The sequence below is a fragment of the Lithobates pipiens genome, unplaced genomic scaffold, assembly GCF_037356315.1.
Source record: "Lithobates pipiens isolate NorthernLeopardFrog02 unplaced genomic scaffold, aLitPip1_a1.2 Scaffold_8, whole genome shotgun sequence".
Classification (NCBI taxonomy): domain Eukaryota; kingdom Metazoa; phylum Chordata; class Amphibia; order Anura; family Ranidae; genus Lithobates; species Lithobates pipiens.
In genome coordinates this window covers 116,545,260-116,558,115 of record NW_027507903.1, presented here as the reverse complement: position 1 = coordinate 116,558,115, position 12,856 = coordinate 116,545,260, and the positions used below count along the sequence as shown (strand labels likewise).

Below are 12,856 nucleotides of genomic sequence, written 5' to 3'. Positions count from 1 at the left end.
CAGATCTGGTTTGTACATCTGCTGTGCCCATTGAGGAGTTCCCACCATCCCTCTGCTGAGTTCCCAGGTCTGTACATCTGTTGTGCCCATTATGAGGGGTTCCCACCATCCCTGTGCTTATGAATAAATAGTTGTGGAACGAATCATCTGAGTTTCTATTATTTAAGGGGAAGTTTGCATGGATATACGAGTGATTTGGATTACAAGCTGTTTCCAGAACGAGTTATGCTCGCAATCCAAGGTTTTACTGTATTTTGAAATACAAGCATTCTCCTTGTCTTTTAATAGTGGCTTTTTTGTTTTTATGAAAACAGTGAGCACTATGTTGGTTTCCATTGTATTTTAACATTCATCAAAAACCACTTCAGCTCCAGGATTTGTCAAAAACAGTTTTGTTTGTTTTCTTAGTTCTTTTTGCATTTCACTGCTTTTTGAGGTGAATGGCTAGGGGAACGATGTCCCTAATACCCATTAACATAGGGGGGCACGATCTAGGGGCCCCCTTCTTAAAGAGGGGTATCCAGATTCTGATAAGCCTCCCTCCCCACCCACAGACCCCCAACAACCACCGGTCAGGGTTATCAGGAATCCAACATGGGGCCAAGGTGCTTTGGGGCGCTTACACCCCTTTCTGCCCAGGCCATTTTTCAGCTTTCAGTGCTGTCGCACTTTGCTCATGCTGCACTGTACCCAAACACATTTTTTTTTCATCATTTTCTAAATGCAAATAGAGCTTTCTTTTGGTGGTATTTAATCGCTGCTGTTTTTTTTTTATTTTTTTTGCTGAAAAAGGCAACATTTTGAAGAGAATTTTATTTTATTTTTTATTTTTATTTTTTTTTACGTAGTTTCTGTAAGTAAATTTTGTAACTAAATTTTTGTCCGTCGCTGTGTGCTGAGGCGGCACTGATTGGTGGCACTGTTGGCACTATATTGTAATCTGGGCACTGATGATCAGTGCTCTGATTACATGTGGAGCTGCCGCTGATCGGCTCGCCTCGCTACACGCTCTGTCAGTGTGAGGCGAGGTGTGCGGATTACCGGAATCTCCGTGTTTAACCATGCGATTGGCTGTGGCCAATCACAGCCTGTCACATGTAAAGAGCCGCGATCACCCCATAATGAGAGCCGTCCCACGGTCATTTGATGTTGAGCAGGCGGTAACTGGTTAAAGAGGAAAAAGAACATAAAATGCATGCAAAAACACATTAAGGGCTTAAAAATGCAAAATGCACTGCAAAACGTGCCTAGAAAAACACATCAAGCGTAGCCGCATAGCTGTGAACCTAGACTTATTGTGTGTCTAACTGTGTGATGCTTTTACTAGCCTTTACAGGGATGAGAAACAGATCGTTCTATGTACAGAGCTCTGTGTTGATTGTCAGCACAGAGCTCTGGGCTGTGATTGTACACAGCCGATCAGAAGGTCCCGGCTGTTAATCATTGGCTGGGACTTGCTGACAGCTTCTGCTGTGTACAGTCACAGCAGCTACTGGCTGTGGGGAGGGGCACGTGTATGCACGTGTCCTTAACCATAGAGGTAGGCTGTGGTGTACGGTCATGGCTCTTTGCCTACACCAGCTGCCTGTTCGCAGTACATTGCAGGCGGAAAATGGGTAGGAGTGTTCTCAGATCCTGCCCGGACCTTAGCTAGCATCAGGGCTGGGAATGGGGGAGCTGCTTAAAGCGGAAGTAAACCCATCCATAAAACAATTTTTCTCTTTTGTTCATTGACGGACACAGCATCTTCATCTTGACCTTAGGGTTATATCACCCCTTTAGGAGAGGACTAGGCAGAAAGTGTTAAAAACAGCAACGCTTGCACAGTACCGCCCAGGAGGCGGTCCTACTGGCTATAGCACATCACTTCATCCAGCAGCTCAGTTGTTTTCTGCCTAGTGTAGAAGGGCCTGTCTCCCGGTGGGACCATTGGTCCTGGGAATTTTTTTTTCTTCTGCATTTTTGATTCCTGTGACATACAATCAACAGCTGGGCTGGGTGACAGACTGAATAATCTAGATCCTGGTAGTCTCCCCAGCCTGGCCATCGAGCGTGAGCAGGCCCTAGCTACGCGCTGGGTCAGCCACGACATGCCCCGTCTGATCCAGGGGTGGCCGGTGAGCTATATGCTCCGGGGCACACATATGACCGGGCTACTGTTGTCTGTCACAGTGTGCCGTGGCCGACAGCCACCCCGTACTGCTCGGTTGATGGGTCTGTCTGTGGAATTGGTCCACCAGTCCCTGCAGGAGGGGTATGGTTTCCCTGGGAGGTCGGCTAGAGGGGTCTCTCACTCCCTTCTCTTCCTGTCCCTTCCCTCCTTCCCTTGCTATGGGCCACTGTGTGACTGGGCACATGGGGGTGTGGTGCGTGTGCCTGGCAGGGGGTCCTCCGGGGGGGGCTCTGGGTCCTGGTAGGGTGGCGGCCTGTTTCTAGGGCCCGGCTAAGATGTTTCCTTACCCAGCTTATTTTGATAAGTTTACAAGGAGTGGGGAAAACCGCAGTGGGCCTTTTCCTGAAGAAATGGACATCTCATCCGAATGTTGACGACCCCCCCCCCCCCCCCCCCCCCCCTGGTGTCAGGCGCTTACTGAATGAGTTTGAGAAGCAGCAGGCTTCCCCAGTCTGTGTAAAGCTGGCAGACTAGTTGGTGCAGGACCTTAAGTACGTCTGTGATGCAGCCTTAGATACCACCCCCTTGCTCTCTAGAACCTCTGTATCAGCAGTAGTGCTACGTCGCCTGATTTGGCTGAAATGCTGGTTTGCGGACCAGGCATCTAAGAAGGCACTGGTGGACTTGCCCTTCCAGGGAGAGAGGCTATTTGGAGCCTCGATGGATGACATTATTAAGAATGTTGGCGTCCGCGCACCTATTCCACTTCCAGGATCCTGCTGTTCCTACGGCGAGGAGTAGACCAGAAGCTGGCCCATTTAGGGACAGATGTCAGCCTTAGTTGTCTTTTTCTAACGAGCCCTGGTGTCTCTCTCCCTAGTGGGCACCTTTGTACAAGGGGTCCGGCATATAGTCCCTCCGGTGCGTCCACCCTTGCCCCCGTGGGATCTGCACCTGGTGTTATCGGCGTTTCAGAAACTGCTGTTTGAGAACATCAGGGAAATTCCCTTGTTGACTCTTTCTCAGAAAGTGGTCGTCTTAGTGGCCATTACATTTGGCCAGGAGGGTTTCGGAACTGGCGGCCTCGTCTTGCAAGTCATTATCCACAAGGATAAGGTGGTGTTGCGTCCCCGCAACCTTCTTTTCTACAGAAGGTGGTTTCGGCTGTTCACATCAATGAAGACTTTGTGTTACCATCTCTGTGTCCTAAACCGACACATCCTAAGGAGGAGGCCCTCCATTCCCTGGATGTGGTCCAGGCTCTAAGGGTAATATCTGTCTGCCACGGCTCCCTTCCGGAAGTCAGACTATTTGTTTGTTTCGGTAGCTGGTCTGAAAAAAGGGATGGCGGTCTCGTCGGCCACCATTTCCAGGTAGATCAGACAGATTGTGGTCACGGCCCATTTCTAGCAGGGCAATTGGGACCTCTTGGGCTTTCCGACATCAAGTGTCAGTCGCTCAAGTGTGTAAGGCGGCGACTTGGTTGTCCATTCACACCTTTACAAAATGGATGTAAGCGCATCGTCTGATGCCTGCTTTGGCTGCAAAGTTTCGCAGGCAGCCGTGTAATGTTGCAATTTTACACTCTTTCTTCTGTTAAAGTTACCATTTGAATATTAATGCACCTTGCTGCATTTGTTGACTGCAAGTTCTGATGCTTTTAGTTCAGATGGTGACTCCCTGTTAGGGAGCACCACGGGTTGTGGGTGAAGTTATGTTGCTGTTCCCACCCCTCATTATGACACTGCTTAGGGACGTCCCTATGGTCAAGATTACTGGAGCTGTGTCCGTCAATGAACGAAAGAGAAAATGTGATTTTTGTACTCGCCGTAAAATCCTTTTCTTTGAAGTTCATTGACAGACACAGCACCCTTATACTTGTTGATGTACTACTGATTGTTGATGTACTGAGCTGCAGGCTTGAGGGGTTTTTACCAGAGGGACTGCCCCCTGGGCGGAACTGTAAAGTTCTGTTTTTCACGTGTATTACATGTTCTGCCTAGTCCTCTCCTGAAGGTGGCATAATAACCCTACGGTCAAGATTACTGGAGCTATGTCCATCAATGAACGAACGAGAAAAGGATTTTGTGGGGAGTACAAAAATCCTATTTTCCTCTCGGAAGCGGATTTTTAGTCCGCCCGGATCGGCAGGTAAACGTTCCCAGTCCGACAAGGTGCCTGCTGAGGGACAAAAGCGTCCTGGTTTCGCAAGCCTGCAAGCAAATCGGCTACCGCATGAAGGTTTGCCCCCCGCCTGACTCTTGGGTGGGGGGTTGCCTTCTGGAGTTTGCCGCCTGTTGGACCTCCCTACTTTCTGACCTGTGGGTCTGCGAACTGGTTTCATCAGGATACAAGAGTTTTTCTTGTCCGCCAAACAGATTTTTTTTCCCTCCAACCTTCATCTTCTTCCGACTCGTCAGGAAGCCCAGTTCGGGGCAGTACAGTACCCATCACTATGCAAACTCTTCGGGAATTGGTTGGGTACTGAACCTACAGAATTCAGTGTTGGTGCCGACTCAACGCCTGGAGTACCTGGGCGTCCAGTCAGGATCCAGTCAGACAACGCCATGGCAGTGGCGTATATCAACCATCAAGGAGGAACAAGGAGCTCGGCTGCAGCACTGGAGGTTGCTCACATCCTGTGGTGGGTAGAGCGGTGCATGCCGGCTCTGTCGGCCGTGTTCATTCCGGGCGTAGTAAACTGCCAAACGGACTACCTAAGTCGTCAGGTGCTGGACCAAGGGGAATGGGTCGCTACATCCAGATGTATTTCAGCTCCTTAGCCAAAGTTGGGGACACGCCAGATGTGCATCTCCTGGCTTCTCGACTCAATCAAAGATACAGAGGTTTGTGGCCAGGTCAAAGGATCCTTGAGCGGATGCGATGGAGGCTCCATGGGGGCATTATCGGCTGATTTATGCTTTCCCCCACTCAGACTTCTACCACGTCTGATTCGCAGAGTGAAGGCAGAGGTGATTCTGGTAATTCTGATGTTTCCAGATTGGCCTTGGTGGTACGCCGACATAGTACGAATGGTGGCGGATGTTCCTTGGCAACTGCAGATGTGAGAGGACCTTCTGTCGCAAGGTCCAATACTTTATCCTGCTTTACCATCACTGGCTGTTGAAAGCCAGGTGCTAAGGGGCCGAGGTATGTTGGATTTGGTAATATCCACTAGGTTGAGGGCTCGGAAGTCCTCTGCTTGGAAGATTTATCGTACGGGGAATGTCTACATCTGTGTGAGGAGATGGGGTGGCGTCTGCGCACATACTCAATTTCCAGGATCCTGCTGTTTTTGCAGCGAGGAGTGGATCAGAAACTTGCCTTAAGCACCACCAAGGGGCAGATATCAGCTTTGGCTGTCTTTTTATTTATTTTTTAATTTTTTATTTTTTTTACGACCCTTGGCGACTTGTTTATTGGTGAGTATGTTTGTTCAGGGGGTTCGACATGTGGCCCTTCCGGTTTGACCACCGCTACCTTCGTGGGATTTGAATCTGATGCTCTCGGTGTTTCAGAAACCGCCGTTTGAAAACATTAGGGACATCCCCTTATTGACACTCTCTCAGAAAGTAGTCTTTCTAGTGGCTATTACCATCTGCCAGGAGTCTTTCTGAGTTGGTGGCCTTTTCTTGCAAGTCTCCCTACTTGATCCTCCAGAAGGATAAAGCGGTGCTGTGTCCGCAGAACGAAAGGGGAAATAGGATTTTTGTACTCACCGTAAAATCCTTTTCTCTGAAGTTGACTGAGACAGCACCCACCCCTACTGTTTGTTTGTACTGCTTTTAACGAACTGAGTTGCTGGATGCAGTGTGAGGGGTTTGCCAGTAGGGCCGCCTCCTGGGCGGTACTGTGCAAGTTTTGCTTTTTTTTTTTTTTTTTTAACACTTTCTGCCTAGTCCTCTCCTAAAGAGGCGATATAACCCTAGGGTCAAGATGAAAATGCTGTGTCCGTCAATGAACTTCAGAGAAAAGAATTTTATGCAGAGTGCAAAAATTATATTTTTCCGGCACGTCCCAGAAATGTAACACTACCATTGGTTGTACTCTCAACCAAACGGTCAAGCCATCCAATAGCTGGTGTCTAAACTGATCACATGTGCAGCATCATGGCAGCTGTGGATTAAACGGAGGCAAAGACAGCAACTTCCTTGGCTGAAAACGATAGGGGGGTGTACTTACACTTTAACAGGCTTCCGTAGTGTGAAAGAAAAGATTTGTTTTGAACACAGAGAGAAAAAAGCATGTTCAAACAAATGCTTTCTAGCTTAATACACTTGTGATGCTTATTTTATAAGGAGTGGAATGATGGATATGTGTTGTGGTCTTTTAAGCATTTATTTATGTTAGTCCTAAACATTTTGTTTTTTCTTCTCTGCTGCTAGGTATTTTGATGGCAACTTGGAGAAGCTCTTCTCAGAATGTCATGTCATTAACCCTAGTAAGAAATCACGAACACGGCCCATGAATACACGTTCCTCTGCCCAGGATATGCCCTGTCAGATCTGCTACTTGAACTATCCAAATTCAGTAAGTGTAACTGCACTGATGGTTTTTTTTTTGCCTGCCTCTCACTTTTTCAACTGACATGCATAAACATTTTACAGCCTTAACAAAAACTGAATTGTGGTGCATAATTGATGTTCTACATATAAGAAATGCAGTGTCTTGAGCACCTGCATTTCACTGATCCATGTATTACCTTCAGCAGCTTAAAGTCTGTATGTATTCTTTAATATATTAAAAGCAGTCAGCATATACTTTGACATAGTGTGAATATTATCTACCTTGATGATGGCAACTGCAAGCAAAGATGCAAGTAGGTAAATGTGTATTTACTGCTGTAAATTGCCAACATATTTAGTGTTGTAAATGAGAGTAAATCATAATATAAGGACTAAAACATAATGCATATATAATATATAACCATTTAGATTAATGTACTTTTATGAACTGGTGATAAAGTTACTCTTTGCAAGAGCCTGAGTCCAAGTCAGACTAAAGCTAGCCATATGTGGTTAGATTATTTGTTCAACTGTTTATACAGAAAATTCTGATAAATCAGAACATATTCTTGCTATCAAATCAACTATTTTTATTTTAAAACCCTTCATAAAACCCCAGATGTTTCATTATAATACAGTATGTGCAGTTTTTCCCAAGTGAAAACCACATTTACAGTTAGAAATTTGTTTTTGACAAGTTTTCCTTCCTACTTCTTTAAATGAAAAAAAAAAATCCACAATTTTCACAAAATGGAAATTTTTAAACAAAATTCTACTGTTTGGGCAAGACCTTTAACTGCCATTGGCTACTTTATTTTCAAAGCTATTTAGGCTTCTTGTAAGCTGACAAAACAAAGCCTTTACTGATGCATATTCTGCCCAGTGTCGCCTCCTCCAATAACATAAATTGTGTGTCTCCACAGCTTGCATTTATCTGTATGGTGCACAGGATTTTATCACATGTAAACGGTGCATTTTATGGAACACAGGTCCATACCTATTGGAAGAAGTACAGAGGCAATGTAGTAAAGGAGAATTGTAGGACTTTTAGTAATGTTGAAACAATTTTATTAAGATGTGACGTTTTGTTCCTGTATAAAATGTGTAAATGGCTGATTACATGGTCACAGATGAATACCTGATTAGAGGAAAAAAATTAATTTGTCCCAAAGACAGCAGTGACAAAATTGCCTGCAATATTTAGCAAAACAATAGGCCGTTAGCTCATTTTAATATACACCATTTCTTCAGGAAACATTTTTATTGCACCCTTGGTATTTGTCCACCTTGATAAGCCTCACTTCAGTATTAGTGCTGCAGTATGAGCCTCTCAATAACAAAGTCCTCACCAGTCCCCACCTCGGTTTTATCCGGCCATACACTGTTCTAAAAGTTAATGGGCAGGCTGAATGTAGCAAGTTGATCAAATTGGGTACAACTAGCCTGCCGGATTCTCTTGCGATTTTATAGCAGGTGCTAGCGGTAATCAGTCTTCTCCCAGCGGGGGAAGCTGGTGGTGGTTGCAGGAAAGAAATTTGCACCGTGCTTGGCCCACATTAGTTCCCCAAAACAAGCACCCTCATTATTAGTGCTGTTCAACAGTTCAGCCAACAGATGCGTCGTCAGATAAATTTAAGCAACAAGAATATTGGTTTATCCCCAGTTCAGATAAAACTGAAACGTTTCCACAATGTGGCAGAAAGTAAATCATGTGCGTTCCCAAATGGCGAACTAGTAATAAGTGATTTTTTTTTTTATTTGTTATTTTTTCCACTGTAATAGTGATGTGCTGATCATCCTGTTCAGTTTTATTAGCTGCAGGACTGCATGTATTGTGCACTAAGAGGCAATGCAGAGTGGGCATATTGAGGTGAGCTGGTCTTTGTGTAGCAAAGCTAAAATGCCCTCACTTCCTGCATTACCTGCTGCTCTACATGAGAAATCGCCAAGAAAAGCTCTGAAAGAAAGCAAGACCCAACCTTGTTAGAGCAGCATAAAAGAGGTGCAGCCAACAGGCAGACTTTTTAGTCCACATTTTTTGTTGCTCGAAGCCCTGTTGATGTAAGCTGGTCATAAACGGATCAAAGTTCAACATGTTCAGCAAGGACTGACCAGATTTCAATTAGTGCGCAGCCTTTCCTGCACAGCAGAAATCTATCATTTGGTTGACTTTTGAAGGGACATGCGTGTCAACATTTGCTGTTTAATGGCTGCACCCGCTGATAAGTGTATTCTAAATACAAGCGACTCTCACCTCCATCAGCCTTATTTGTTTGGATAGAGGAATGTGTTATTTTTTTATTTTTCCTGTGGCCCACTGGGTGAACTAAAGAAAATAAATATAACTGCATGAACGGTTTTAGTGCCCCTCATTGGTATTTTTTAGGTTTTTAAGTTCTGAATGAACTCCTCTTTCTCCTTTCAGACTTGTCTCGTTTCTTTAAAATCTACTTCCACTTTTACAGTCCCAATATGTTTGTGTTCCTATTCACAAAAAATACTACTTACCCTTTTGGATTTTTCTAAGGAGGCTGGTTGTACTGAAGTCGAAACTGGCTGCAGATCCAAACAAAGAAAACTCACATAAATTAAAACAGATACTTGATAATGCAATTGATATGGAACTGATCTCAAAAGATTAATAGAATTTGATTAATCTCAATCTAATCTCAACAATTGCAATATTTTACATCTTACCAAAGGTACATAAAAATCAACAAGATCCACCAGGCTGCCCGGTTTTATCAGGAAATCATAATTTAACTGTAAGAGTAAATATGTTGACATAATAGTCTACATGTTCTCCATCTTCATATATAGAGGAGACTTGCGACTTTGTAAAGAAAATGGCTGACCTTACTATCACACCAGACATATTATTTGCTAGCCTAGATGTGAAAGCATAATATAGTAACACATAGAGTACAACTAGTCTGTCTTATTGTTTTTTCATGTGATCACTACTGCTGGCTATAGCATTGTATTCTGATGAGGAAACCTCCTGCTGTCATAATACAATAGTGCAGTGGAACGGATTCCCTCATCAACACAAGCCTTCATAAATATAGAGAACTAGGTTGAATGTTTCAGTGCTTGTTATCAGATAAAGCATTTTAAAAATTAAAGCGGAGGTCCACCCTAAAGTGGACCTTCCGCTCATTGGACCCCCCCCCCCCTCCAGTGCCACAATTGTCACCTTTTTCAGGGGGGAGGGGGGTGCAGGTACCTGTACAGGTATCTGCACCCACTTCCGGCGTAGATTCTGCAGAAGGTACGCCCCTTTCCGCAGAATCTACGCCCCTTTCCGAAGGTCCCCCGCTGCCTGCTGGGGAACACACGGATCCCAGAGACAGCGGGGACCATCCTTATTGCGCAGCGCCACTCACACATGGGCAGTAGGGAACCGGGAAATAAAGCCGAAAGGCTCCACTTCCTGATTCCCATACCCAAGATGGCGGCGGCAGCACCCGAGAGACTATCGAGGGATCGGCTTCGGGTGCCGACATCGTGGGCACGCTGGGCGGGTAAGTGTCATTATTTTAAAAGTCAGCAGCTGCAGTATTTGTAGCTGCTGGCTTTAAAAAAAAAAAAACGGCGGACTCCCGCTTTAAGCAGCAATTTTAAGTCTTGTAGGGCTTTGGAATGCTGTGTCTTTGGTGCAGGGGAATGGGTACCGTATTCCTTCTGTGCTTGGCTTTGTAATACTAGATCACAAAGCAGTTACTTTATAGCAACCTATGAAACAAAGGACAAGGACAGTTGACAAGAGCATCATTTTTTCTGCAATTAACCTTTTGAATTTAACCTAGAAAGTAGACGCAAATGACATTCCTCAGTGAAATTGTCAAAACATGCTGCACCATTTAACCACATAATGTATTAGGCTGTTTTTAACACCCTGCATAGTGGTTAAAACAAGCTCCTGTGTCTGCAGCTGCAGCCTTGAGCTTGGTGACTTTTTTTTCTGACGGCAATCAGCTGGTAGTAGAGCTGCATGATTCTGGCCAAAATTAGAATCATGATTTCTCTTATGTTTACTGACTGACACAGCTCCTTTCTTAGACCATCAGTTGTTATGCCACCTTCAGGAGAGGACTATGCAGAACATGTTAACATGTTATAACAAAACTAGAACTTTGTAGTTCCGCCCAAGGGCCGGTCCCTTAGGTAACAACCCCCCAGCCTGCTTCCTGCAGCTTCCCTTTTTTTCTGCCTAGTGGAGAAGGACCTAGAAACCCTGCGGGCCCATCGGTCCGTGGATTTTTTTCGTCAGACGTTTGCCTTTTGAGCAAGATTAAAGATCCTGTGACCTATCAACAGCCGGCTGGTTGACAGGCTGGATACCCTTATCCTTGTAGTCTCCCCAGCCTGGCTAGCGAGCATGTGCAGACAAGAGCTCCGCACTGGGTCAGCCACGACATGGCCCCCCAGCTCCAGGGGCGGCCGGTGGGTGTAATGCCCCGGGGCACACATATGACCGGCTACTGATGTCTGCGTCAGTATGCCAGGCCAGCAGCCACCCTGTACTGATCGGAGAGTGGGTCTGATGGAATGTCTCCCAGCTCGTCAGGACTGGTAAGTACAGCTCTCCCTGCCTCTGTGGGGCTAAGCAGCTGGGCATTCCCTGGGGGGTTGATTCGGGGGTCCCTTACCTCCCTCTCTTCTCTCCCTGTCCCTATCCCCCCCCCCCCCCCTCCCTGTGGGGGATGCTGCATGGGCTGCTGAGCGGTGTGTGTGTGTGCCATAGACGGGGCTCCCCAGGGGGGGCTCTCACCTGGGCTGGGGACTGCACTGGGAGCTTTGCCCTGGATGTCTGTAGGTCTCTCCCCTGTGTGTCTGGAGGCTGTGTCTGCTGATCGCTGAATCGCTGTTTACCGCCATTGCATACAGTGTTTGGTGGCCATTTTTGGCATGACCAGTCATTTTGCCCTAGTTCGGCCACACCTATCTGGACGGCGCAGAACTCGGTCAGGGTGGTGAGTCCTGCAGTGGGGGCCCTCAGCCTGCAGCAGTTAAGAGGGTGGGACCATCACTGTCCTAAGTTAAGTCCCTAATATGTGGCAGACAGATTAGGGTCAGCATGGCTTCAGAAACTGGTGTTTCTTCCCCCGAAATCCAGGCAGTTGGCAACTGGTTCGCCTGCAGACAATGCAGTGCCTCTGGACGCTTTGTCAGCAGTCCTTAATATGTTCTTTGCCAAGATGGAGGCGGTGCGTGGGCTCAAAGGTGGTAAATGGCCCCTGACCCCCCCCCCCCCCCCCGGTCCTCTGGGGAGAGCTCTGACGCAGACTCGGGCCCTGCTGTTACTGGTGACCTCTGTTCTGTCGTTTCAGATGGCGCTGACCAGGACCGTTCGGACAGTGAGGGTCCGTGCATGATAAAGTGCTTGTTGGAGCACTTATCACAGCTGTGCGTGATACCCTGAAAATTCCTGTACACCTAAGGTGTTTCGGTTTCCGACTTATTTTGATAAGTTCATATACAAGGAATGGGGTCGACCGCAACGGACCTTTTTCGGTCCCCAAATACGTGGCGGTGCGTTATCCCTTTGAGGAGAGCCTTCCCAAAAATTGCTTGGCTCCTCCGGTCGTGGACCCCCCAGTATCCAGGTTAAGCAAAGTAACCACGATTCCGGTAGAGGAAACTCCTGCCTTTAAGGACCCCACGGACAGCAAGGCAGAATCAGTGGCCCGTTCCTTGTTTACGGTTATGGGGTCAGCAATGCGACCAGTACTGACATCCGCACTTGTGTCACAGATACTTACTGAGTGGGCAAAACTTTTGCACCGCGAATTGGGGGAGCAACAGGCTCCTCCTGTCTGCGTGGAGCTGGCAGACCAGTTAGTGCAAGGCCTTAAGTACATTTGTGACGCGGCCCTGGATACTCTTCCTCTGTTATCCAGGGCTTCAGTGTCAGCTGTGGTGCTGAGGAGCCTGATTTGGCTAAAATGCTGGTCGGCTGACCAGGCATCTTAAAAAAAAAAAAAAAAAAAAAAAAAGAAAAAAGCCTTGACTGATTTACCCTTCCTTTGTGAGTGGCTCTTTGGAGCCTTGTTGGATGACATTATTAAATGTCACAGGTGGGAAGAGTACACTACTCCCACATGCCAGGAAGCCTAAGGAGCCACACCGTAGGCAAGGGCCCTAATTTTCCGCTCACAAACAGCTTTTTTCTCCGCCCGGGGCTTTGGCTAAATGCCCCCACCCCGACAGGACGCCCTCTGAAGGACAAATACAT

General features: G+C 46.6%; 1 protein-coding gene across 1 annotated transcript in view; it reads left to right on the top strand.

The window, feature by feature from the left end:
- ARIH1 (ariadne RBR E3 ubiquitin protein ligase 1) overlaps positions 1-12,856 on the top strand; it is an 87,647-nt gene that overhangs the window by 38,475 nt on the left and 36,316 nt on the right. Inside the window, exon 3 of the mRNA XM_077471950.1 lies at positions 6,499-6,643. Within this exon, the coding sequence (XP_077328076.1) occupies positions 6,499-6,643 (145 nt within the window). The remainder of the gene's footprint in view (positions 1-6,498; positions 6,644-12,856) is intronic.